The sequence below is a fragment of the Erpetoichthys calabaricus genome, chromosome 12, assembly GCF_900747795.2.
Source record: "Erpetoichthys calabaricus chromosome 12, fErpCal1.3, whole genome shotgun sequence".
NCBI lineage: Eukaryota > Metazoa > Chordata > Cladistia > Polypteriformes > Polypteridae > Erpetoichthys > Erpetoichthys calabaricus.
Window position 1 is genome coordinate 89,608,787 of NC_041405.2, and position 27,442 is coordinate 89,636,228.

Here is a 27,442-nt window from a genome sequence, read left to right on the forward strand (position 1 = left end):
GTTCACAACCTCTCGGTTGGGTCCGCCCGACCCGACGGGTCTGGGCTAAGTGGGGGGGCCTTGTCACACACGTGCGCATGGGAGGCAGCTAAAGGGCTCGAGGGAAGACAGTTCTGAGGCATGCCGGGATGTGGCAGAGTGCACTGATTCTTTTTTTCCCTTGCCTGTAGACCATTCCCTGGAGATCTCACCTGGCTCTCATGTCGTCACTTCCGGGACCGAGCCAATGGAAGAAGACCTTACTGGCTCCGGACCCTGTGATGTCACCTCCGGGCTTGAACCAATGCCAGATGATCCTGAGCCAGACCCATATGACCTCACTTCCTGTATTCCCCTTTAAAAGTCTAACCGTTTCCTCTATGTGTCAGTCTTGTTGTGGACTCTGTTGTATGCAAATCAGTGCTCTATATTTTGCATTTTTTCAACTTTGCAGCCAGTATACCTCATTATATGGGTGGCTGCCCCAAACCTTTATCTGTGTGATGTCTCGTTATTGCGACACTCCTTATTTGCGTGTGTGGTGCATGGAGTCGTATAGGGAAAATAATATATCGTCATTTGGAATACATACATTTCATGTGTGTTCAGTGCCTACAACGATCTGTGTAAATTGTAGGATGAAGGCAAGACAGGAATCGTTGAACACATAACTAAAAAACAAACATTTTTCAACTTTAACAATGATTGACAAAATGTACACATTAAGTGTATAATGTGTTAAGACGGAAGTCCAAATATCAAATAAACACTTTTGCAAAAGGTACAAGTATAGCAAAACAAGTGCACTTTTATTCAAGAATATAACCATAGAAAAAGAAATCGGTTTAGGGTACAACACTGACATGATAGCTTTGTTGGCGCAGCGGTAAGAACTGCTGACTGGTAATCAAAAGGTTGCCATTTCAATTTGGAGCGCGTCGATTTTGAGTAGTGAGCTGCTCTTATTCTTACTATTATATACTAAAAACATACATTTGATTTGAGTCTGTAACAGCCATTGTAAATTTATGGTACTTGTAAAAGTTACAGTTTTTTTATTCAGTTTTATTCTCCAATTGACGTTCATGCTCCCCCTGATCTGACACTGCTGTTTTCATATAAAGACGTGCTAGAACAGAGGTGAACTCAGATGATGACGAGGGTTCTACATCAGTGAAAGAGATCAGAAGCCCTCCCCGCAAGAAACATCCACTCACACATAAGAACAAGGCAGCTGCACCAGGCGTAAAGACGAAAGATGGCACCTTTTGGATGCAGCAACAGGTAGGGTGTCATCCTGCCAGTCAATGTGCCACACATGTGTCCTTAAAAGAAAAAGCAGTGCTTACAAAGCTCGCCAAGGTATCGTGCAAAGTCCTGTTTTTGATTATGTTTTCTGATGGTCTTTATATGTAAAACATTTACATGTTACTTATATAAAAGCCAGATGTTATTTACCTTGATTTATTTACTTATCTTCCTAGAGCATAAAGTCACAAGTAATCTGCGGAGCTTCCTATTTTTGATCGACAAGGGCATGCTCACAAAATACAGCAACAGCAAAAGTGCTACGGCAGCTTCCAGCTGTAGCTATATACTCTTTAGTACGTGAGCGACTCTCCACGCTGGAGTTTAGATCTGGATGGTGTATGTGACCAAAAAAGAAGTCTGACTGCATTCTTGTACCATCGTTTGCGTACTGAAGTGTCAGCATGCACTTTTCGTGACATTACACATGTACTTTGTGAGCATGCCTGTGTTGTGGCAGAAAGCATTTTTAAAACCTAAAACAGTTAAATTTAAATTTAACAGGGTAAAATTTGAGCAGATATAGAAAAGTCTAATTAAAATAAATTTAAGTGTAGAGACAGTTGAACAGATGTGAGGCCAGTTTAAAAGTGTCTTACATATAACGCAGGACAAGTTTAACCAAAAATTTAGAAGTATTAAGAAATTAAACTCAACTCCATGGTGGAGTAGAACACATGACTACACGAGGGCAACAGTGGAAAAGGACATTAGGAAATTTAAAAGGCAGAATGAGAGAAATATTGCAAACAAGCTGAAAGATGACCCGATGTCCCAAAGAGATTCTTTCAGTATTTTAGTAGTATATACATAAACTCTCATTCCCTCATTCCTAAACATTGGAGTCTAGCAAATATGGTATCATTATATACAAGGATAATTGGGCTTATCTAGTTGTGCAGCATAAAAGTCAAAAGTCAAAGTCAAAGTGAACTTTATTGCCATCTCAACCATATACAAGTATACAGATAGACGAAATTGCGAAGCTCAGGGTCCACAGTGTAACAACATGACGTGCAAATAATAAATTAAAAATAGAATTCAAATTTAAATTTAAAAAATTAAAAACACAAACAAGACAAGACATTGTGCAAAGACAGGACAAAGAAGTAGCAGCAATATTGATGTGTAAGATATGTAATATAACAAATAAATAATAATAGGTATAGATAATACAGAAATTATTAGTGTATGATAATAGTTGTTTAAAGGTGAAAAGATCAGGTCAAAAATCACTGGAAGCTGTGTATTGCAGTATAGTACAGTATACACCTTATCGAAAGACTAATTAGATATTTTAGTAAAGTTAACCCTAAACAGATACACACAAACAACATTCATTCAATTAGATTATAACAAGCACTAACATGTCAGGTGCATAGAAATGGCAAATTTATTATATTTTCATTTTCTGTTTCCATAAAGATTGACATTTTTAATTATGGATATGAAACAGGTATGTTTTGCATCATGTTAATGGTGAAAATGATGAGAATACATCCTGAATCCCAAAATCTGCAAGAAGAGTATACATTTTGTTATGAGTTGTTGGGGTTGGCTTGTTTTCTGCAATGGTGATTTGAAAGCTCTGTACTGCCATGAGGTTCTTGCACAGCATTGCTAAGTTAAACTTGTTACATTATAATTTTAGGAATTTGGCTATTTAGGAGTACTTTAAAGTATGGCTATTGCTTCTCCAGAGTGAGAGGACTCAGTTCAGAAAGACTTAGCATGTAGTATTTGCTCCCATTGCATGCTAGGCACATTCCACTGGATGCAAGCTCAGAGAGTGAACCAGAACATGCTAGAAAAACTGTATTTCTCCAATGGCCTGAGAGTTACTGAGAAATCCACAGAAGGTGCTACTGAGGGTAGGGAGGCCTGATCAGTTCAGTTCAGCTACTACAACAATTCAAAATGAAATGAGGTGAAGATGCATGTTGATGCTGCCTTTTCAATACATTGAATTATTTTAAAGGTAATTGGATTTTAAAATATAGTATTACAACTAACAAACCTGGTATGAAAGCACAAAGAAATCTTTCATTAGTGGAGGATATCCCTCACATTCTAAAGCAAGATTCCAAGCTGTGGAAAAAAAAAAAAAAAGTACAAATTCTTTTAAAAGGCCTGTAATGCTTTTCGTCAAGCATTAATCACCGTCTTTCCTAAACAAAATAAGGACTTGTTACAATGTGCATCATACAGACCAATTTCATTCCTGAATAATGATGTTAAGATACTCTCAAAAGTTCTAGCTAGAAGGATGGAGAAAGTGCTGCCTTCGGTAATATCACAGGATCAAACTGGATTTATTAAAGGCCGACACTTATCTTCCAATCTCCGACACCTGTTTAATGTAATATATTCACCAGCAAAGTCAAACACCCCAGAGATATTATTATCACTAGATGCAGAAAAAGCATTTGATATGATACCTTTTCACTGCATTGGAGAAATTTGGGTTTGGCCCGAATATGTGTGCATGGATCAAACTACTGTATACCAATCCAGAAGCTTCAGTTTGTATTAACAACATCTGTTCAGACTACTTTAATCTAGAACATGGCACCAGACAAGGATGCCCCTTGTCACCACTGCTGTTTGCAATCGCCATTGAACCACTGGCGGTCCACTGTCGAAATTCTTATCAGATAAAGGGGATTATCAGAGAAGGACTGGAACAGAAAATTTCTCTATATGCAGATGATATAGTTTTATATATATCAGACCCAGAAAACACTGTGCCTGCAGTTTTAACAGCACTTACAGAATTTCAAAAGATATCTGGTCTCAGAATTTATCTGAATAAAAGTATACTCTTTCCAGTGAATTCACAAGCATATAATATTAGATTGGACACCCTACCTTTTACCATAGCAGATCAGTTTAAATATCTAGGGGTAAATATCACAAGTAAACATAAAGCTCTTTATCAACAAAATTTTGCCGTCTGTATGGAAAAAATTAAGCAAGACTTGCATAGATGGTCAACAGTTCATCTCACTCTAGCCGGAAGAATTAATGTTGTTAAGATGAATATCCTTCCTAAACTTCTTTTTTTATTTCAAAACATTCCAATATATATCAATAAATTGTTTTTTAAACAATTAGATTCAACAATAACCTCATTCATTTGGAACTCAAAACGCCCACGTATCTGAAGAGCGACCCTACAAAGACCTCAGGCAGAAGGTGGCATGGCTTTACCTAATTTTCAGTTTTATTACTGGGCAGTAAACATACAAGCCATAAAAACCTGGACACAAATAAATGAACATACACAGACTTGGTCCACAATAGAAGTAAAATCCTGTAGTACTTCTTTATACTCCCTGCTCTGCGCTCCAATAAATGCAAGTTATCGCAAATATACTAATAACCCAATTGTGCTTTACTCACTCAGAATATGGAACCAATTTAGAAAGCAATGTAAGATGGAAAATCTTTTATCTGTGGCACCCCTGCAGGAGAAGCACCTCTTTCAACCCTCGCAAACATATCCAGTTTTTAATACCAGGAAAAGATTTGGGATTAAATTGCTCAGAGATCTTTATATAGACAATATCTTTGCATCCTTTGAACAATTACGTTCCAAATTCAATCCTCCCAGCTACACATTTCTTTCACTATCTTCAAATTAGAAACTTTGTTAAACAGAACCTGACCGATTTTCCTCATCTCGTACCCTCCACCATGCTGGAAAAAATACTGCTCAATTTCGAGGAATTAGACACAATTTTACGCATTATATAAAATTTTATTAGAGTCCCTTGCTTTCAAAGATCCAAGAGGACAATGGGAAAAAGATCTCTTAATTAATATATCTTAAAAGGAGTGGAAGGTAGCACTGCAGAGAATTCACTCGAGCTCCATATGCGCAAAGCATAGAATTATTCAGCTAAAAATTATATATCGAGCTCATCTGTCTCGCTTAAAACTGTCCAAAATGTTTCTAGGGCAAAATCCAACCTGCGAACGCTGCAACCAAGCTCCTGCCTCACTGGGTCACATGTTTTGGGCATGTACCAAATTAACTTCATTTTGGACCAAAATTTTTAAGTGCCTTTCAGACAGCCTTGGTATCACAATCCCTCCTAACCCATTAACAGCTGTGTTTGGTGTTCTTCCATATGGACTTGAAGTGGAGAAGGACAAGCAAACTGTGATTGCATTCACTACACTTTTGGCACCCAGACTTATTTTGTTAAATTGGAAGAATCCTAACTCTCCTCTGATAAGTCAGTGGGAAACCGATGTTTTATATTATTTGAAATTGGAAAAAATCAAATTCTCAGTTAACGGATCTGTACAGAATTTTTTCAAAACCTGGTAGGATCTAATCAATAATATTTTAGAATAAGAAGAAATAATTATTTCTGCATTTCTTTTCCTTCTCCATTTATTTATTTATATATATAATTTTTTTCCTTTTTTATTTTTGCCCTATTAAAAAGCCCTTAGCAATTCTCCTTTGGCCATGCTCTCCTTCTCAAGGGTGGGGTTTGATTTGTCTTCAATCCTTTTTTGTATAAATTGATCTATTTGTATGGAATGATTACAATAAAATTAATAAATAAATTTTAAAAAAAAAGGCCTGTACCTGGGAAAATAATCTGAACCAGATATTGGGTCTGTATTCTGTACGTGTGATAGCTCCCTGTTTACCTGTATAATGCACTTGTAATTTTTAAAAGTACCAAGTCAAACATGATAAAATCTCTACAGCATATACTGTATGTACATTTTAACATCATTTGCATAAATAGTTTACCAATTTTTCTGAACCAATTTGCTTCCTCAGTCTTTATTTCTAGACTTGAATCTTCTCTAGGATTTAGCAAGGAAATCTTCTGCAAGGCTATAAGAAACAATTTCACAGTACTTGAAAATACAATATTCATGTTTTCCAATATAACTGAAGGCCATTTGTCAAAAAAGTCCTATTCTCAGATAATGCTGATTTATAATCAGAGTTAAGCAGAAAGTAAAGAAAATTGGTGAATTAAATCTTATCAATTTTTTTATATAAAACAAGTCATTTTGCTTGACTTTTCACTATATAAAACAAGAAAATACAGAAATATACTGTACTACAGCCGCTTAAGCTGTGAACTCAATGTCTACTCAGCATTTTGTTTAAACATTTGTTCCTTATAGCCTAGTATATACTATTTAGAACAAAAATATTGTTTATCTGCTTTTGACTTACCCATTTTAATGTAAGTTTGTATTACATCAAAGTGCATGCCTCTGCAACAGAAAATAAAGCAAATATAAAGTTTACTTTTTATTTTGTTTGAGTTCTTTTTCCATTTCAAAAATATACAAATGACTGTATTTTTAAGTGACTGCTTATTTATCTCAGTAAACTGCCTAAAATCATAAGACAAAGTTGATTCTGTATTTACTGTAAATATATGCCATAATATGAACTTCCTTCATCCCAAAAAAAAAACAAGTTAATAGCTCAATGCATTATCAGCAACAGAGTGTGTTAAGCATTTTCTGCAAAAGGATCTATTGAATTTACAGATGTTCTAAGACAAAAGTACACTATGAATGCAAAAAGACTACTGTACATGCAGTTGTTTTACCACATACCAAGACCAGTTCATTGAATGGATGCACAGAGAAAGCAGATTATTCCATGATCCCAAGGACTTCAGACAAGCTGCTTTTATTTCATACATAATGAAGACCTTTGAGAGGCTGGTCCTAAAAAAGCTATGATTCCTCATTTCAGAACATCTGGGTCCTTTGCAGTTTGCCTATCAGATGCATATAGGTGTGAAGGATAATTTCATCTACATGCTCCACAGAGCCTACTCCCACATGGACTGGTACCACAGTCAGGGTAATATTCTTTGACTTTTCCAGTGCTTTTAATGACATTCTGCCTCACTGAATGAGGAAAAATTCCAGGGCTCCCACAATCTCCTAGATCACGGACTACCTGACCAACAAATAGCAGTTTGTGAGGCTGAGGAACTATGTGTAAGAAATGATGGTGTATAATACTGGAGCATCTCCGGGAACTCTCTTGTCTCCCTTCCCGTTTACCCTCACACAATAGACTTCCAGCACAATACTAGAGCTTGCCATCTACACAAATTTTCAGATGACTCGTCCATCATAGGCTGCATTAATAATGAAGATTAGTCAGAGTACAGGAAAGTTGTGGGGGACTTGTGGTCTTGCGGTGCAGGGACAACAACCTACAACTCAACATCAGCAAGACAAAAGAGCTAGTGGTGGGCCTCTGGCATGCAAGAAACCTCTGAGACCAGTCACCATTCAATGGAAGGTTGCTGTACCAGAAGGGCCAGAATAGACTTACCTACTAAGCAGACTCAGGTCTTTGATGTGTGCAGCAAGCTGCTGGAAATGTTTTACCAGTCCATAGTAGCCAGAGCAGTGTTCTACAGTGCAGTCTCCTGGGGAAGCAACCTGAGCTCAAAAGAAGCACAATGCCTGAACAAACTTATCAGGAAAGCCTTCTCCATCTCAGGGCGAACCCTGGACACAACAGAAGCTATTGTGGAAAACAGGATGATGGCAAAAAAAATAGATGTCATCATGAAAAATTCCCTCCATCCCCTCCAAGAGGTGCTCTCTAAGTGCACTTTTAACCAAAGGCTCATTCCACCACAGTATGCTAAGAAGCACCACTGGGGGTATTTTTTTTCCACTGCTATCAGGCAATTCAATGCTTCCACCCAAATTACTCCTTAGGTTTATTTTTATTTTAATTATTTACTTATTTCTCAATTGAGTGATCAATTGATTGACTGTGGTATCTGTCCTGTGAGTCTGTATCCTTGCTTTTTATGTTTATGCTGCTGTATGCATCTAAATTTTCCCATGGGATTAATAAAGTTTATCTAATCTAATCTAATCTAATCTAATAAGGGAGAAAACTTTACAGAAAAAGGGCTCTCAATAGAAAAATAATAAAAGCGATTTAAGCAATTAAATCTATAGCAAAAATATACAAATTCCTAAACGTCTTATACGTATCAGAACACAGAATAAGAGAACAGAAAAAAAGACCAGCTAATTACATGATTCATTGTGAAACTTTATGGAACAAAAACCTACAGCCACATGGAGTCATAGGTTTTTACATTAGTGGGCTTGCAATAAAAACTCTTCATTGCACAATTACATAAAATGGCAATAAACTGACTTGAATTGAAGATGCAGAACAAAATGATGAAAAAATAGACAAGAAACATAATGCATTAATGGTGAAAAATTATTTGAAGGTAGAGTTTTTCCATACTTGATAGCATGATAAAATTGATTAATCAGCCTTTGATACATGGAGCCAAACACAATACAATAACTGTTAAAAGATAACTAATGAAATTATATTTTCAATTCTGCAAATATAAAAAACTTAGCACACTGTTTTTTAAACGTTACAAATGAGTTAAATTCATATGTGTAAATTTGCAGATTGAGGAAATTATTTTTATCTTAAATGCTAAAACAATAAAACCCTATACTACATATAAATTAAAAAAAATACTGAATTTTTTTCATATTATGCATTTCAAACATTCTGCAACACTAATTACTATCTTTAAAATGCTTTACGTTGCCTATTACAAGGGATTCAAAACAGGTAAAATGCCTGTGGAGCCTTGTTATCATGTGAAGCTTGCATTCAGACTGCAACGCAAACCATGTGTGCTGTCAGCAACCAAAACACATTTATACTTGTGGTGGCACAATGATGTTCTCCTTGTTTAAACTAGGGAATGGGGGTGGGGGTGCAGGGAGTTTAGGACAGGCCAGATGCGACAATGTCTAAGTAGGATACACTAGGATAAGCTGTTAAGTGTGGAGACAGTCGAGGAATATAGCAGATATGGCAAAAGAAGACCCTAAGAGATTCTTTCAGTATTTTAGTAGTAAAAGAATAGTCAAGGAGGAGGTGAAATGCATCAGAAATAGTAAAGGGGAATTAAAAGATACAGACAATGAAATAGCGGATGCCCATAACTTACATTTTTCTGAGGTGTTCACAAGTGAGCAAGTGGATAACCTCCTAGAGGTAAACGCGACTACTAAGGAGGTACTGAGGGATTTGGAAATTGTAGAGGGAGAAGTGCTGTTCAGATTAAATAAGATGAAATCAAACAAATCACCTGGGGCCTCATGTATAAACGGTGCGTACGCACAGAAATGTTTCCACGCTCAAATCGCGATGTATAAAACCTAAACTTACCGTAAAGCCACACACATTTCCACGGTACCTCATACCCTAGCGTACGCAATTTCTCCGCTCGGTTTTGCAGACTGGCGGCACCCAGCGTCAAAGCAGTGCTACTGTTCCTGTGTGGTTACCCTTTCTTTCTCAGACCCACATTCCTGACGCGGCTTTATAAATACACTGAAATTAACTGCATATTGTTTATTAGTGTAATGCATCTGACTGTAACTAACCTGTAGCAATATAATGGTCCAGGGAATAGCCATAGTATTCCAAATACCATAACTGCTTTAGCGTTCTTACTCTCACTGCATCTTGTTCTTCTGTCAGCTGCTCCCGTTAGGGGTTGCCACAGCGGATCATCTTTTTCCATATTACTCTCACTGCACCACTCAGAGTATTTATATCACTGTATCTGAGTGGGGAATCACAGCAGCAGCTGATCGGAAAGAGAGACAGTTTCAAGCACACACTACCTCAGCCACGGCAAAACGCGTCAAAGTCTTTCCTGTGTGGACCTCGCGTTTCAGAAACAGTTTCATCCCAAGAACTATAAACACACTCAATCAAGTGCTCCTTGTAGAACTGTTTGTACTTATAAGTACAATTACCCCACTGTAAACTTGCACTACAGTTATAATATTGCACAACCTGCGCCACTTTATAAAGCGCGTATGATGACGATATCATTTTTAAGATGAAATGCATCAAAATATGTTGCTTATAGTATACAGATAAAACTTTAACTTCATTTAAATAATCAGTATTGTTAATAATTAAACATGTGAGGACACGGTGCCGCAGCGCTAGCTAGTTCATGGATAGCTCCTGCCTTGCGCAGTATTATTGCTGGTGCTGACACGACACTGGAAGGATAGACAGATAGAATAATTAAACATGTACTACAAAGATATTTCAATGTTCCTTAAAAGTTTTGAAGAATCGGCGTTCTAAGCTTACAGATGGCTTAACGTCTATTACAGAGCTGATTGTGTGGCAATTGGGTATTTGGAGAAAGAAAAGTAAGGACAGGAATTGGAGGTTAGTACGTTTGAAAGAGACCGTACTTCTGTAATAAATTATTTCATCGAAGGTCGTGCATGGCGCAGCAAGCCTCTTGCGTGAGATATGAACAATCACTGCGCCACCGTGTTCCCATGTTTAATAACATGCTTTCATTCCTATCATCATGAAAAAGATATCACATATACATCTCAGTATTTTAATTATTCAGAGAGCTGTAATATCACAAATGTAATGGATTCTGTGTCCTGTCAGAGAAAGAGAAAGAACGGAAGCACAGTGATTCACACACTTATAGCACATAGAGCACATAGAAGATCAAACACAGAACAAAGCATTTAACGTCCTACTTTAGTTACGATGGGATTTGAGAAACTAGTAAAATAAACGATTTTAAGATGATTTTAATGACAAAATAAACTACGTGATTAAAGTGGAAATTTCGAGATTAAAATTGACATTTCGTGCTTTTTTCCCACTGTGTGCCTATTTTTTTTCTCTGTACACTAATAAGATTTCATATGACACTCAGACGGTCCGCTACGAGTCACTTTTTCACGCCGACTTTGATATGTGACAACTTCTTTTTTATTTCGGGCACTGTGCTACTTTGTGAACTTGAGCTTTCGAGTTTCTCCGACACGCTATGTCAATCGATCAACTTTCTTTTGTTGATTATACCACTGTTTAAACCAACAAATAGTACGTTTTTCCTTTGCCTCCACTTGGTATTCGCTGAAATTCTTATATTTTCCCCCATGCTTTTCCCATTGTCTTTTCATAGAAGGCTATTTACATCAATTTGCATATTCAAAGAGGCATAATTCTGGGAGGAGTTGGGGCGGGACAGAAGGCACGTGTACGTGCGTTACTTTTCATGCTGATCGGGATTTATGTAGTGGAAGAACGTGAAAGTTTGCGTAAGCACAGATTCTTGCATCTGGATTTTTCTGTGGGTACGCACATTCCCGCTTTTGTGCTTACGCCATGTTATAGTGTGAGTTCTACGCACGGCGTTATACATGAGGCCCCCGGACCAGATAATATTTATCTTCGAGTTCTTAAGGAGGCTAGTGAGTACATATAGTATATAAACCCTTGACACATATTTTTAGGAAGTCATTGCGCACTGGAGAGGTTCCAAAGGACTAGAAAATGGCAAATTATCATCCCATTATATAAAAAGGTTGACAGGGCAGATCCAAGCAACTATAGGCCAGTAAGCTTAACATGCATCACAGGAAAATTAATGGAAGGAATTATTAAGGATAAGATTGAGCAAGGACAGGAGTTATTCTGAACAATCAGCATGGGTTCAGAAGAGGGAGGTCGTGTTTTACTAACATGCTGGAATTCTATGAGGAGGCAACAAAGGATACGATCAAAGTGGAGCATATGATATTATTTATCTTGACTTTCAGAAAGCCTTTGATAAGGTGCCATATGAGAGGTTGGGCATCAAATTAAAAGAAGTGGGAGTTCAGGGTGATGTTTTTAGATAGGTGCAGAATTGGCTCAGACACATGAAGCAGAGGGTGATGGTGCAAGGAACCTCTTCAGAATTGGTTGATGCTAAAAGTGGTGTTCCACAGGGGTCAGTGCTAGGGCCACTGCTATTCTTAATATATATAAATGATTTAGATAGGAATATAAGTAACAAGCTGGTTAAGTTTGCAGATGGCAGACCAAGATAGGTGGATTAGCAGATAATTTGGAATCCATTATATCATTACAGAAGGACTTGGATAGCATAAAGGCTTGGGCAGATTTGTGGTAGATTAAATTTAATGTCAGTAAATGTAAAGTATTACACATAAGAAGTAAAAATGTTTTTGAATACACAATGGGCGGTCGGAAAATCGCGAGTACACCTTATGAGAAGGATTTAGGAGTCATAGTGGACTCTAAGCTATCGACTTCCCAACACTGTTCAGAAGCCATTAAGAAGGCTAACAGAATGTTAGGTTATATAACACGATGTGTGGAGTACAAGTCCAAGGAGGTTATGCTCAGCCTTTATAATGCACTGGTGAAGCCTCATCTTGAGTACTATGTGCAGTTTTAGTCTCCAGACTACAAAAAGGACATAACTGCGCTAGAAAAGGTCCAGAGAAGAGCGACTAGGCTGATTCCAGGGCTACAGGGGTTGAATTATGAGGAAAGATTAAAAGAGCTAAGCCTTTTCAGTTTAAGCAAAAGAAGATTAGGAGATGACATGATTGAAGTGTTTAAAATTATGAAGGGAATTAGTACAGTGGATCGAGACTGTTATTTTAAAATGAGCACATCAAAAACACGGGGACACAGTTGGAAACTTGTTATGGGTAAATTTTGCACAAACATTAGGAATTTTTTCTTTACACAAAGAACGATAAGACACTTGGAATAAGCTACCAAGTAATGTGGTGGACAATAAGACGTTAGGAACTTTCAAAACTCGACATGATGTTTTTTGGAAGAAAAAAGTGGATAGGACTGGCGAGCTTTGTTGGGCTGAATGGTCTGCTCTCGTCTAGAGTGTTCTAATGTTCCTAGTTAGTAGGTGTATGTGTTTGCCCAATATCGCATACTTACAATTTCACAGCAAGGGAAGTGAATTGTTTACATGATTGTTCAGTGAAAGATGTTGATGGTAGCATGCAGGTGGTGCAGAGTGACAGTGCCTTATATTATTGGCTTTAAGAGAAAAAAAGGTGAAGTTGGGAGTGATAGACCCATTAACCAAATGTGGCAAAGGGAGGGCAAGTATAATATTATAGTGCTGCACAGTGCTTGCCAGCGCTGACCCAGTGGATTCATGCTTATTTTTTATCTTTTAGTAGTTTCCTAAACTTGAAAGGACCACTAGCTTTAAGCCACATTGTTAGAAAACTTGCAACCTTGCAGGCTTGCCTTTTTAATACACACCCCAACGCTAGTGATGCAATGCTAGCTTGTACTTTAGATGACTTAACTCCAGTGACCACTTGAAATTCTTTGTAACAGCACATAAACTCGTCAAAATTATCGGGTGGTCTTCTGTCCTGTTGCAGTCATGCACCTTGTGATGAGGGCACATCAGCAGGGATTGTAAGCACTGTGCTGTCAGATGGCTGCCAGGTGGCACAAAAAGGGATGTTAAATGTGTGGAAGATGAATGTTCTCTTCGTTCCCTTGTACTAATCCTTGTCTAAGGAGTTAAGCAGAAGTAAGCTTTAAAAACATGCTTTGCTGAGCAAACAGAAAAAATATTTGTTCAAAGGACTCAAGGTCTAAACATTCCACACTGAGACTGCCTTATCACGTTTTCTCTTAGTTTACATCTGAACGCCATAACAAGGAGCCAAGGAATGAAGTTGCACAAGGAGCATTGAAGGGGCACAAGGATTGTGTATAATAAAGTGTTGACTGTTGCATTTTCATAATGAATATTAAATCACGCATTCTAGGGGTATAAAAACTTGCCCCACCCAATAAACAGGGTTCAGAAGAGCCCTGATGCTGTCATGTAATATTAATTGCCTGCTTTTCTGAAACCTGCTCACTGTGACGATGGAAAATAAAGCTGCTATTTAACCACACCTGCTGTCTTGTCTAAGTGATCGTCCACAAATGCTGTGCGGTCATTTGTGCAGCAGGGGAGTTTGACAATCCACTGCCCGGGATCCAACTTTACTAGGTACACCACCTCAGACAACTGGGACATGACAGTACACAAACCGTGCCAGCTGTTGGCCAATTTAAGGCAAAGACCCTTTCTTTGCTCTGGGTGGTACAGCCATACCAGTTAGCCAGTGTGTAGTGGGCTCCCTTGGTATTGACTGTAGTATGCCCTTTTCTGTCAATCACAACCATCCTTCTGATGGCTCTGAGGTCACATCTGAGTGATCTCAAGACTTATCCACAAGTCCTGTACATACTGAGGCCTTGTAGTTGTGTTGATATTGGGCTCAGGGGGTGTCCTAAATGTCTGGGTTGCAGGAGTTCTAGCCTGAATATCAGCATGGTAGTTGTGAACCCAGTGGATCATGGACAGTAGAACAATAAGCCCACAGTATGGCAGGGAGATGTGGGTCCCAGTCTCTCTGATGCTCTGCTGTTAAAATGGAGAGCTGGGTGACCAGGGTCCAATAAAATCTTTACATACGCCCATCGCTCTGAAGGTACAGTGGTGTGAATCTTGTGGATATGGATGAGCTCACATAGCTCATTCATTACTTCAGACTCAAAACTTTCAACCCTGGTCCTCAGGAGCACCAAAATGGCAGAACAACTCTTCAGTGAACCTCCTAGTGCAGGTGGTTGTACTCTGAGACAGGATCGGGTACTCCCTGGTCGACTTTGTAAAACAGTCCATAGCCACAAAGACATAATGATACTTGGTATATGTGACTGAAGTGAGTCCAAGAACGTCCGTAGCCACCCACATGAACAGACTGAAAAGGGGCATGTGATTGATGGGTGCAGTTATCACAGTAGTGGATGAAGAACTCAAGGTCCTGTTTGAAGCTGGCTTAGTGATACTGTTGTCACAGCCACCATCGTGTCCAACCCAGGCAGTCTGAGTACTCTGCAATGGTCTTGGTAACATACACATTGGGGTATCTGCAGTGGTAAAAATCTGGTATCCTGGAAGTGGGCTTTCCCATCTTCAATAAAGACGTCTGCCCCAGATCTCCAAACTTTCCCACTGCAAGCAGTCTGCCTTCACTATGGGCTCACTGGGTATTAATTCAGCCCATGGCGGGTACTATCCGACTGCTATCCATCCTCAAATAGCAGGCAACTGTGCCTTCTGGAATTTAGTTGTGATGATGCCGCATAGTTTGGTGAGGTTGTTAGGTTTCTCTTAGATTGCACAGCACATTAAGCATTGGTAGCCTGCGGTTGGTTGGCCCTGACATAGTGGCAGCTGTTCTCCAGGAAACAAGGTCTTCATGAGAGGACATCAGCATTGTTAAGTCTGAGCTCTGTGCATGACAAAGTCATACTCCTATAGTACTTCTATCCACCTTGTCAACTGATCCTTTGAATATTCAGAAGCCAGGTAAGCGAGGCATGGTCTGCCATCAAGTGAACTGGTGCCTGTAAAGGTATGTACAGCGCATACAACTGTCAGCATGGCACTGGTTGATCTAAACATTAGCATGGAGAGTTGCTCACGTACTGAAGTGACTTTAGCTGCAGGTGGAAGTCCCATTTTACTTATGGTGCCAAGCAGAGTTGTGTCAAGATGCAGCAATCTATTAGCCAGCGAAAACTCTGCGGAGAAGCTGTCTGTTGTTACGGTTCTGTCTTTGTCCAGAAACTGCTCCATAAGCTTTATGACCACACTCGGAAAGTCTTTGCCATGAGTTGTAACTCAAAACACAGTTATTAACAAAACGTTGCCAGATGTCCGAGATCGCAGCAAATCTGTCGTTTTTCACACGTTCTGCATGGGTGTCTTTGTTGTCAAAATGCAAATGCTGCATGATAGTCTGATAGTGGTCACGGGACATTGTATCTTTGATTGTTGGTACAACAAATACTTCTGACCAGGCATCAACCACAGCACCAACAGTGGTCATTGCTGCTCTTGTGAAAATAAAGGAGACAAACAGCATCAACTCGGAGAAGGAGAGGCAAGTTCGTTGTACCACATGAACGTCACTAATAGAATAAAACTGAATAATAAAAACAAAGCTTTTACAAGTAGCCAAAATTTACACCGGGTGTTACAGACTCAAATCAAATGCATTTTTTTTATTATATTATAGCAATAATAATAGCAGCTCACTACTTAAAATGCAGAGCGCCAGGAGTCGAACACAGAACCTTTTGGTTATAAGGCAGCAGTTCTTACCTCTGCACCATCCAAGAATACATATCAACTGTCTGTTGATTGACATTTGAGCTTGGGTTTTTAACTCAATGACAGCAACACGTAAATTGAATGATTTTTTTTTCTTTGGTTATATTCTTGAATAAAAACACACGTGTTTATTTGATATTTGGACTAAAGTCTTCACACATTATACACTACATGTTATTATTAGTATAACATGGAAAACGTTCCTGTTTTAGGTATGTGTTCAGCATTTCTTGCCTAGCATTTCCTGTCGTCCTACATTTACACAGATCATCGTAGACACGGAATACACATGAAATGTACAGTATGTATTCCAAATAACGATATATTATTTACCCTATACAACTCCAGGCACCCCACACTCAGATAAACACACTTGAGCTGGGAGAACTTTTTGACCAACTTCAGCAGTGGCGGTGGGGGGATAGGATAGCAGGCTGCTTGCTGCTCGACACATTTGCAAAACAAAAGACACAGATGGAGAGGTGCGAAGGAATATAAGGTGGCCAGGGATTCCGAGTTTTTTCATAGGTTTCAGTGATTCTAGTGTTAAACTAGAGCAAACCAGAGTTCATGTTTAACCTAGAGATGCCTAATGGTAACTCATAACCATCTATTGCCCTGTCTTAAGTGCAGAATCCCAGCCCTCTGTAGCTCCATGCTTTGTTTCCGAAAGCAGCACCATCCTCACCAAAGAGATGGCGGAACTGGTGTCTAGCAGGACTTCAAAGGAGACATATTCGATTTTGCAGAAAAAGCTAGGTCTATTCGAATGACTCAAACTGCCGATGGTGAACTTGTTTGTTCATGCAGGTCTGGGGGTAATGGGGTGATGCCTCCCTCAATGCATCGTCCTGTTGAAGTTTCCCCACTGACTGCAGAGGAGGTTCTGGGTATATTTGAGCCTTGTGGCCCTTCTTCTGGCATCACCAACATAATTTGTGCCAGGTGGCAGTCTGATTTCTTCCTGTGTTTCATGCTTCCTTCACTTATTGCTCAGCAGGGGTGTCAAAGTTTGCTAGGTTGACACATGACAACTTCAGCCTTCTCAGTTTCTGCAAGTGCTTGACTGAGGCTCCTTGGCAGATGGACATACTGCTGCAGTTTCAGGGAAGCCAGTGCCATAAGGATGTTTTTAAGGGCAAGCTTCTCTTGGAGATTTTCAGGAGACTCCGGGTATTCATAATGAGTAAGTGGCAAGATGTTCACTGCCAGAGCTCCAAGCTTCTCTTGGTCCCTCCTTTACTTAGTACTGGATTAGCCTGGATGTGTTCTGGTATCATCCTCTGTCCAAACCTCCTCTCAAACACTGTCACCAATGCAGTCAAGTCTCCCTGGTCGGGTTGTGCAATGAACACACACACGCACACACAATTTAATTAAAACACAAACACTTTCAATAAATTAAACTAACTAAACTCACAATGTCGCTTATGTATTCCGAATGACATTAAAAAAAACTTCAACCTTAAACAAGTATTTTTTCCTTTTCTGTGAAAGAGATGATTTACTGGCAAAAGTTTCAGGTAAATATCTGACCACAACAATATTCATGACTTTATTAATTTCTTTTGTGTCGTAAGTCAGCACAACGAACATCACTGTCATATGTTGGAGAAATGTCCAGACTAGTTTTTCTTCTGCAGCAAAACAAGTGGTTTCATTTGTATAAAACTAAGCTCTTCCTTAGCTATATAATATGTCAAGTTTATTTTAACTGAAAGTGCAGAAAATGAATCATCATTCTTTGTTTTCTTTGTGTCTGAAAACCTTTTACCACCATAGATTCTTCGGCATATTTGCTTGCAGTCAACACACTGTTACAGCCTACTGCATGTCATTTACTATTGGGAGTGTACTGTTAGATTTTCACATTTGAAGGTGTGTGATCCTGCCATCTATCATTCTGTGTAATCAATTCTGTTGCATATGTGAGTGTTTTAATCTCAATGTAGAGGGCATAACTATGACTCAACTTATTCCGCACTTCAAACCAAAAGTCATGTTATTATGAAGAGCCTAGTCATGTCATAGTCATATATCTGTATCACTTAATGCAGAAGTAGCATTCAATTTACTTGAATGATGGCGAGCCTGTAATGGTATGCTTCCTTTCCAAATGTTTGTGTATCACTGTTGTGCTCTCATGCCACACGAGGTCAGATCTACACATTTTGCAACTGACAACCTTTTTTTCTGCATTCAGAGTAAAGTGCTCCCAACACTTTAAGTCTTAGGTCACACTGTCTTATCTGTCACTTCCTTACTGTCTACCATTTTCCAAATGCGTTCACAACATGAACTAAGTACTGACGCAACTGTGCACCACAATATACTTATCCTAATGACATAATCAGCTAATCAATGAAACTAACCAATTGCCAGTGATTATTATCAATTATGATGATTAGTTGTTGCAGCCCTACATTTATTTATTTTTTTTTTATATATTTTTTTTTTATTAATTTTCATTGTAATCATTCCATACAAACAGATCAATTTATAACCCAACAAAATTGAAGACAAATCAAACCCCACCCCTGAGAAGGAGAGCTTAGCTAAAGGAAAATTGCTTAAGGCTTTTTAATAAGGCAACATTAAACAAAAGAAAGGGAGAAGTAAATATATATGTAAATAAGAGATGGAGAAGGGAGTTAAATGCGGTAATAGTTATTTCTCTAATTCTAAAATAATATTGATTAAATCCTGCCAGGTTTTGAAAAAATTTTGTACAGATCCTCTAACTGAGAATTTGATTTTTTCCAATTTCAAATAATATAAAACATTGGTTTCCCACTGACTTATAAGAGGAGAATTAGGATTCTTCCAATTTAACAAAATAAGTCTGCGTGCCAAAAGTGTAGTGAATGCAATCACCGTTTGCTTGTCCTTCTCCAATTCAAGTCCATCTGGAAGAACACCGAACACAGCTGTTAATGGGTTAGGAGGGATTGTGATACCAAGGCTGTCTGAAAGGCACTTAAAAATTTTTGTCCAAAATGATGTTAGTTTGATGCAGGTCCAGAACATGTGACCCAGTGAGGCAGAAGCTTGGTTGCAGCGTTCGCAGGTTGGATCCTGCCCTGGAAACATTTTGGACAGTTTTAAGCGAGACAGATGAGCTCGATATATAATTTTTAGTTGAATAATTCTATGCTTTGCGCATATAGAACTCGAGTGAATTCTCTGCTTTGCTACCTTCCACTCCTTTTCTGATATATTGATTAATAGATCTTCTTCCCAATGTCCTCTTGGATCTTTGAAAGGTAGGGACTCTAATAAGATTTTATATATTGCGGAAATAGTGTTTATTTCCTCGAAATTCAGCAGTATTTTTTCCAGCATTGTGGAGGGTGCAAGGTGGGGGAAATCGGGCAATTTCTGTTTAACAAAATTTCTATGCAGCTCTACATTTAACCTCCACAAGTTACATAGTAACGCTAGGATGTCAGCACCTCCTCCCATGGATTAGCATGTGGTCTGATAGGCTATTCGAGCCCATAAGCTCATCCTCAGACTTAACCCACGGTGCACCCTAGTAGTACAGTCCAGCTCCACGCATTGGTACCACTGATTATACCAGTGCAGCTGACGACAATTCTTTGCCAGCTCCCCTGATGCATCACTGCTCTTCCTCACAGACAACAACGTACCTCTTTGCTCTACTGAGGTAAGGTTACAAACTAACTTTTAAGTAGGGTAAACACTACACTTGGTTTCCCAACTGCAATTTAAACTAAACTCATGACTCTGCCTACTACACTCACCTTGAATTAGCTTTAAAATGAGTCGGACATAATAAAACAGCAACTACATGGTTAGAGATAAATGACTTCACATCTTCCTTAATAAAAGGACAAGTGTCTGTGTGTGTGTATCTGTAGTCCGTCTGGGGCTATGTTTTTATTATATGCCATTTGTTATGAGATTCATAAAAGCAGAGCCAGTGATTGTGATATGTCATCTGTTGGAATGAAAAATGTAATGCATTTTTACTACATGTATAATAAAATAGATTCCAATACATGGTACACTGTAAACTTTAATGCTGAATATGTTGAAGTCTGCATTGATTACTTAGATTTTAATGGTTTTAAAAATTCTTAAATTAATTTGGATGATGCTTTATCCACTAGTCTCAGAAGGTTACGCACACATTTACAAAAATTAAAGTATTTTTCCCCTTCCAGTGCTAGATTTTCCTTGTCATTTTCTGCTTTATGGTAAAATAGGCTGACTTTAAGTCCTGCAGATGGATTTTCTGCTTATTAGAAAGTTTTATTTATGCAGTTTACAGATTATATTTGATGATGTATAGTACAGTAACAGATCACTGCTAAATGCCTCATGATTACAATATTTTACAGGTTAGTCTTTTTTTTTACAGATAAGATTTTTATACATAAAAATATTTTGCAATTAGTTGATTTTCACAACTCATCTATTAAGAGAGTATTTTTCCAAAACCTGAACTTTGGCATTTACCATATTTTTCACTCCATAAGACGCACCTGACCATAAGACGCACCTAGGTTTAGAGGATTATAGGAGGAAAACAAGAAAAAAAATATTCTGAACAAAATGGTGTACTAATATATTTAATAAAATATAGCAGAATAATATTTCAACCATGTAAAGTCAACAGCGCTATTAAGAACCATCATCACTGTCATTAACAAATGATGAGAGACTTCAAGCACTCTTCTAGTTTTCTGGAAACCCCAAGAGCTCGTCACCACTAGTGTCAGAATTTATGAAGCTCAGTTGCTCACAATCACTGATATCACTTTCTTTGCTATCTTCATATATGATACTATCTTCAGTTCCATCTAAGGCATTGCTAATGGCAGCTTCCACCTGCAGCTATAGACTCTGCAGTACGCGAGCGACTCTCCACCATCCAGATCTAAACACTAGCGTGGAGAGTCGCTCGGGTACTGAAGAGTCTATTTCTGCAGGTGGAAGCTGCCGTTGCTGTACTTTGTATATACGAGCCAGATCGAATGTTATTTACCTTGATTTATTTATTTATCTTCCTATAGTGTAAAGTCACAAGTAGACTACAGAGCTTCCCATGTATATATACAAGTACAGCGACGGCAAAAGTGTGACGTGCATTCTTTCTCCGATGTAGAACCCTTGTCATCATCTGAGTTCACCTCTGTTATAAGATGCCTTTATGAGAAAACAACAGCATCAGATCGGGGGAAGCGTGAACATGACTGAGATAACAAAATTGAATAAAAAAAAAAAAAAAAAAAGCTAACCTTTACAAGTTGTAGACACGGAACACACATGAAATGCATGTGTTCCAAATAAAGATATAGTATTTATAAAAGGTGTCATTTTGCTTGACTTCTCACTCGATACAACTCTAAGCAACTGACACGCAGGTAAACAGACTTGAGCTGAGAAAACTGTGCGGCAGTGGGGGGATGTGATAGCAGGCTGCTTGTTGCTTATTGACACATTTACAAGACAAAAGACACTGATGGAGGGGTGCAAAAGGATTTAAGGCGGGATGGATTAATGAGTTTTTCCGTAGGCTTTGGTAATTGTGTTAAGTGTCCCCAGGGGTTTCTCATGGGCCTACCACTTCCTCATCTAACAGCTGCCGCAACCGCTGACAGGTCAGGTAATACACATCACAGTCTGTCATGCAATATTTGCTTCATAAGATGCACAGACATTTCCACCCACTTTTGGGGAAAAAAAGGTGCATCTTATGGAGCGAAAAATAGATAGATAGATAGATAGATAGATAGATAGATAGATAGATAGATAGATAGATAGATAGATAGATAGATAGATAGATAGATAGATAGATAGATAGATAGATAGATAGACCACTGCTATGCGGATGACACTCAACTCATTCTCTCCTTTCCACCAGATGACCAGCAGGTCTCAACCCGCATCTCAAACTGCCTTGCTGATATCTCCTCATGGATGACTTCCCACCACCTCAAGTTGAATCCCAGCAAGACTGAACTCTTGTACATCAAAGGCAACTCATCTCCGAATCTTGACCTTGCAAACTCTTTTGACAACTCGGTTATCGTCCCCTCAAAAACAGCAAGAAGTCTTGGTGTCACTCTAGATGAAGAATTGTCTTTTTCTCCACACATCAGCAACCTCTCCAGGTCCTGCAGATATCTTCTTTACAACATCAGGAGAATCCGCCCCTTTCTCACTACAGAGGCTACTCAGCTTCTCGTCCAGACCCTAGTCATCTCTAAGCTGGACTACTGCAACTCTCTGATGTCTGGACTTTCACTAAAGGCAACACGACCACTTCAATTGATCCAGAATGCAGCTGCAAGACTCATTTTTAATATTCCCAAATTCTCACACACTATACCTCTGCTGCGGAACCTGCACTGGCTCCCTGTGGCTGCCCGCATCAGGTTCAAAACCCTAACACTTGCCTTTAAGGCCAAAACTGGAACTGCACCACCTTACATATCAGCACTGGTTAAGCAGCGTGTCACTTCTCGCTCTCTCAGAACATCAAGCACTGCTCGTTTCGAACCACCCTTACTTAAAAGAAGAGGACGACATTCATCAAGACTCTTTGCAGTGTTGGCTCCTCAGTGGTGGAACGAACTTCCTCTTGCTGTACGAACAGCGGAGACCCTCACTGTCTTCAAACGTCGTCTGAAGACGCACTTCTTTAAACAAGACTAGGGGGACTAAAGTCCCCATACTTTTTTTTCTACCCTTTTCTCAAAAAAAAAATTGTACTAACAACTTACTATTTTCTTCTAGCATGGTTTTGTGTACAACTTGGTCAGCGGTAACTTGTTTAATGACAGTAGATTTAATCCTAGCCTTAAAGACTGAAGAACAGTCGTAGACTACTAAGCACTGTTGTAAGTCGCTCTGGATAAGAGCGTCTGCTAAATGTTGCAAATGTAAATGTAAATGTATAGATACTTTATTAATCCCAAGGGGAAATTCACAATACGGTAATTTACATTCTTTAGGACAAGCTCCAATCAAATGTACATGGGTATGGTTTATTTTCATATTTATATTCAGATATTCCCATGCTTTAACAGTGAAAGTCATAAAAAACATCCAGTGGTAGAAATAAAGATAAGTTTTTTTTTTCAGTCCCAAAAAATAAGTGGTTCATCATGAATTAGTGTAGGTCTTTAGATATGCTGTGGCATTCACCACAAGGCTATACCATAAGGAGTAGGAAATGACAAAAAAATAGGCAACAAAATAAAACTTAACATTTATTTATTTAACTATATTAAAAATCAAAAGGTACCGAAAGGGCCAAACAATTGTAAAATGAATAAGAAGGAAGGAAGAGAAAATGGAAAATAACTAACTCACTGTAACAAAGTCCAAAATTCAAAAACCCAAATTTCAAAATGGACATAATTAAAAAAAAATCACATTGTTAAGGAAAAATTGAAAAGCACAAAACAAATTAAATATTACAGTAATAGCACAACCAAAATCCAAATCTCAAAACTTACTTTGTAACAATATTTCAAAAACCAGAAAAGCAAAACAAAGTTCAAGAGTAAGTTCACAAAACAAAACATAGCAGAACACAATAATACAAGTTATTATCACTATGAGAAAATAATACAAATAAAAACAAAAACAGAACACTATGGAAAAAGAAGTTAACATAAAAAACAGAAGGGATAAAAGACAAAACCTCAGTGTGGCACCCAGAGCAGGTGAATGTGCCCTAGTTACTATGAATTGTTGTTTCATTAAAAGCTAACTCCTTCCTGCAAAATGCGTCAGGAACATGCACTGGCTTTTGCGGTGGAAAATGCAAGTTAAGAAAATGAATGTCTAGATTGTATAAATGTTTTAATAAGTCTTTAAGATAAGAGAAGATGCTACTCATTCTATGACCTCTATATTCATATTAAAATTTCATTCAGGCTATTAAGAAATTTTAATGAGAAACCTACCTTGCACCTGCATCTTCAGATGTCAGTTTCGAAATAATGAGTCGCACAAGACACCTGCAAAATTAACAGGTAGCAGTTAGAACTACAAGCTTCTCACTAACCTTCTTAATCGTAAAATATATATTTGATAACAATGCATCAACTATAGAAAGGTACATTTTCCTTGTGCCTGCTCCTGGTTCATCTGGACTTTTTTTTATTCTTTCTATACAAAGCATTACCAAGAACATTTTTAACAAATTTAGAAGTCACTGTAATTTTACATGTTCTTTAATTATTGAAAAAAATACGCTTATGCCAGAAAAAATAAAACATTTCACAGTACAAGACAATAAACACAATTCTAAAAATATGACATGTATATACTTAAATTAATAAAATGAAAGTACAACATGAACAGATGATCTTTAAAATGATATTGAATTATAAATTTTAGAAATATGTTCATATTTATAGGTCTAGTTTTATGACCACCAAACAAATAGTTCATTAATTCAAGATAAAGGTATGAATGCACACGTATATAAGTGTCTATTATTGGACAGATGATTAAAGTGTATTTTTTTTCCATAAATAATTATACTTACATAACATGCTGCATTTTCAAAAACCATATATCAGAAATCAGGACCATTATAACTCATTTTTGAGCATCATTATTTAATAATGCAGGAGAATATACTTTATACTTTAATTAACATACAGTACAACCCTTGCATCTTACCTGAGTGGAGTAAAAATGTGTTTTATATCTTCTGACTGTTCACAAAGATACTGTAGAGCTTTTATAGCTAAATCCTCTTTATTACTCTGTAATCAATTAGAAATACTGTAGTTATTTCAAATCTACATATTATCTCTTCATTTTGAAATAAATGAAACTGCTTTCATCAATTGCATTTATTCTAACCAAAGTCTACCATCAAAGAAAGGAATGAAAGGCTGTGCCCACAGAAAGGTTTTATTTAATAACTACTGGCTTAATTTCCAGAAATTTCAGCTGTTAGTGTATATTTATTTGATAATTTCAAACAGTGCAAATGTATCTTTCTAAAAGTTTCAAGAAACATATTAAAATTATTTAATACTATAGACAAAAACACATACCTCAAGAGCAATTTGTGCTGTTAGATTTAAAAGTTGTGATGCTGTAATCCCAGCTGTTAACATCCCATTCTCATTTCTAATGGGATTTTCTAGCAAATTTCCCATTGACCTTAAAGCCTGAAAAGCTTTATTGAATAGTAAAAGTGACAAAAAATTACTTCAGTCTCATTAACAAAAATAATACTAGTAGTTTTTCCTAGCTACATATTACAAAACTTAATTTGTGCTGCATTTATTTTTTGGAAACTCGCCTCAAGCTTAACAATTAACATTTTTCAGTAGTAACTTTTTTGCCAGCACATCAACATTCTGATATTATCTGGAAAATACTATGGCAAACACATTTGCAAAATTTTTATGAAATATTATTGTTCTGGAAAAAATGGAAAAGAATTTAAACCTGGAAAATTAATCCTTGACCTATATAGGTCTAATTTGTCATACTTCCTTTACGAATATTTGCATCTTTATCATGGTTGCTAGAGGCACAACATTAATGGAGTACTCCAACCAAAAAATATACATTTTTTTAAATCTTACACAATGTAGTTTGTAGTGAAGGCAAACACGAAAATTTTATCTCATGTTTTCATGTAGAAAACTGGTAAAGTTTCTGACATAGCACATCAAACAATATCAAAAAGTCCATGAAAAAATCTCACATTATATTTGTCATATAATCCACATGTCAAGTTGTCCAATCTTATGCTCATAATGTTCTAAATACACTTATTTTTACTAAAATACTACTAAATAAACCACCTCCAGAAAACACTTTCTGAGAATAAGCATTTGAATTGTAGACCTGCCTCCTGTCAAACTGGAGTACCTCAAAATTATTAGGCAGCAAAGCAATCTGTGAAGCTGCATGGATGAATGGATCGCCTGATTTTTGAAACAAAAGTATAAAACGTATTCTCTTTCTGATAATGTTTTCACCCGCATTTCTTTAACAATTAATCTTTACTTTTACATGTCTCTATGAGCAAAATTTTTGTGGACATCACATAAAGTGCAATGTTAGACAATGAATAAGCTGTTACTGGGCTGGACTCCTGACTAATGAACGACATGGGGAAGCAGGTCTTCAAAACAAACGTGTCACTGGACTAATGTATAAGTTAAACACATTTATTCTTTAAGGATATTTGTTAGAAAAGTTCGATTTTTGGTAAGATATCTCAAATAGAGCACTGTGAATATTTTTTAAATTTCTGAAACATTGAAAAGCAGTGGACAATTTTTTAAATTCTTCAATATAAAACTAGAAAACATTAAATTACATACTGTATTAATTTACTGTTTTAAATATACTTTGAGAAAGGTTAAGTCAGCTTCTTCATTTTTCAGAAATTTTTCTTTTAACTCAATCGACAGCCACTCAAAACAGGAAAACTCCAGAAGAGGTTATGCACACAGTAGCAACTTGTACTTGCATAAACCTCGGCCCCAGCAGCACATTCATCTTGCTTCTTGAAATTGTAGTGGGTAAAACATGCAAGCAACATAGCTTAAGTACAAAAAGGGATTCATCTCCCTAGCTATGGCCATGTGACAGGATATGCATATCATTTGTGTTGCGTTGCAGAGCAATCTGTTATAACATTCAATGTCTTCCCTTGATCAGCCATGAAAATGTTCTATGCTGTTGTTTCCTTTGTTACTTTGCCCTTGTCTAAGTAAAGAGCTGAAAAGAATTCAAGCAATACATTGAAGAAATCCATGTTTGGGGTTTAAAATGTAATGGTTGACTCTACAATATTTTGTTAAAACGGGCTTATCACATAGTGATGGACAGGAATACTAATCAACTTGGACAAGGATGGTCCACATTTTCAAAATGTGTTTGAAAACAGGATTATTAAAGAATGGACCACAGGGAAAGTATTGAGTGAATGGAAAGTGAACCATCTCAATTTGAATCAAAAACCACATATAATTCAGTTACAAAACTTAAAAACCAATTGAAAGGTTTGTTGAAAAAATAAAAGATTAACAGAATCTAAGCAAGAACATAAAGACAGAAAA

At 37.5% G+C, this 27,442-nt stretch overlaps 1 protein-coding gene across 1 annotated transcript in view; it reads right to left on the reverse strand.

Moving 5' to 3' along the window:
* tex11 (testis expressed 11) overlaps positions 1 to 27,442 on the reverse strand; it is a 212,359-nt gene that overhangs the window by 37,256 nt on the left and 147,661 nt on the right. The window contains exons 18-23 of the mRNA XM_051935388.1: positions 25,415 to 25,539; positions 25,032 to 25,117; positions 24,308 to 24,361; positions 6,500 to 6,540; positions 6,062 to 6,148; positions 3,305 to 3,375 (exon numbers count right to left, since the gene is read on the reverse strand). Coding sequence (XP_051791348.1) covers positions 3,305 to 3,375; positions 6,062 to 6,148; positions 6,500 to 6,540; positions 24,308 to 24,361; positions 25,032 to 25,117; positions 25,415 to 25,539 — 464 coding nt within the window. The remainder of the gene's footprint in view (positions 1 to 3,304; positions 3,376 to 6,061; positions 6,149 to 6,499; positions 6,541 to 24,307; positions 24,362 to 25,031; positions 25,118 to 25,414; positions 25,540 to 27,442) is intronic.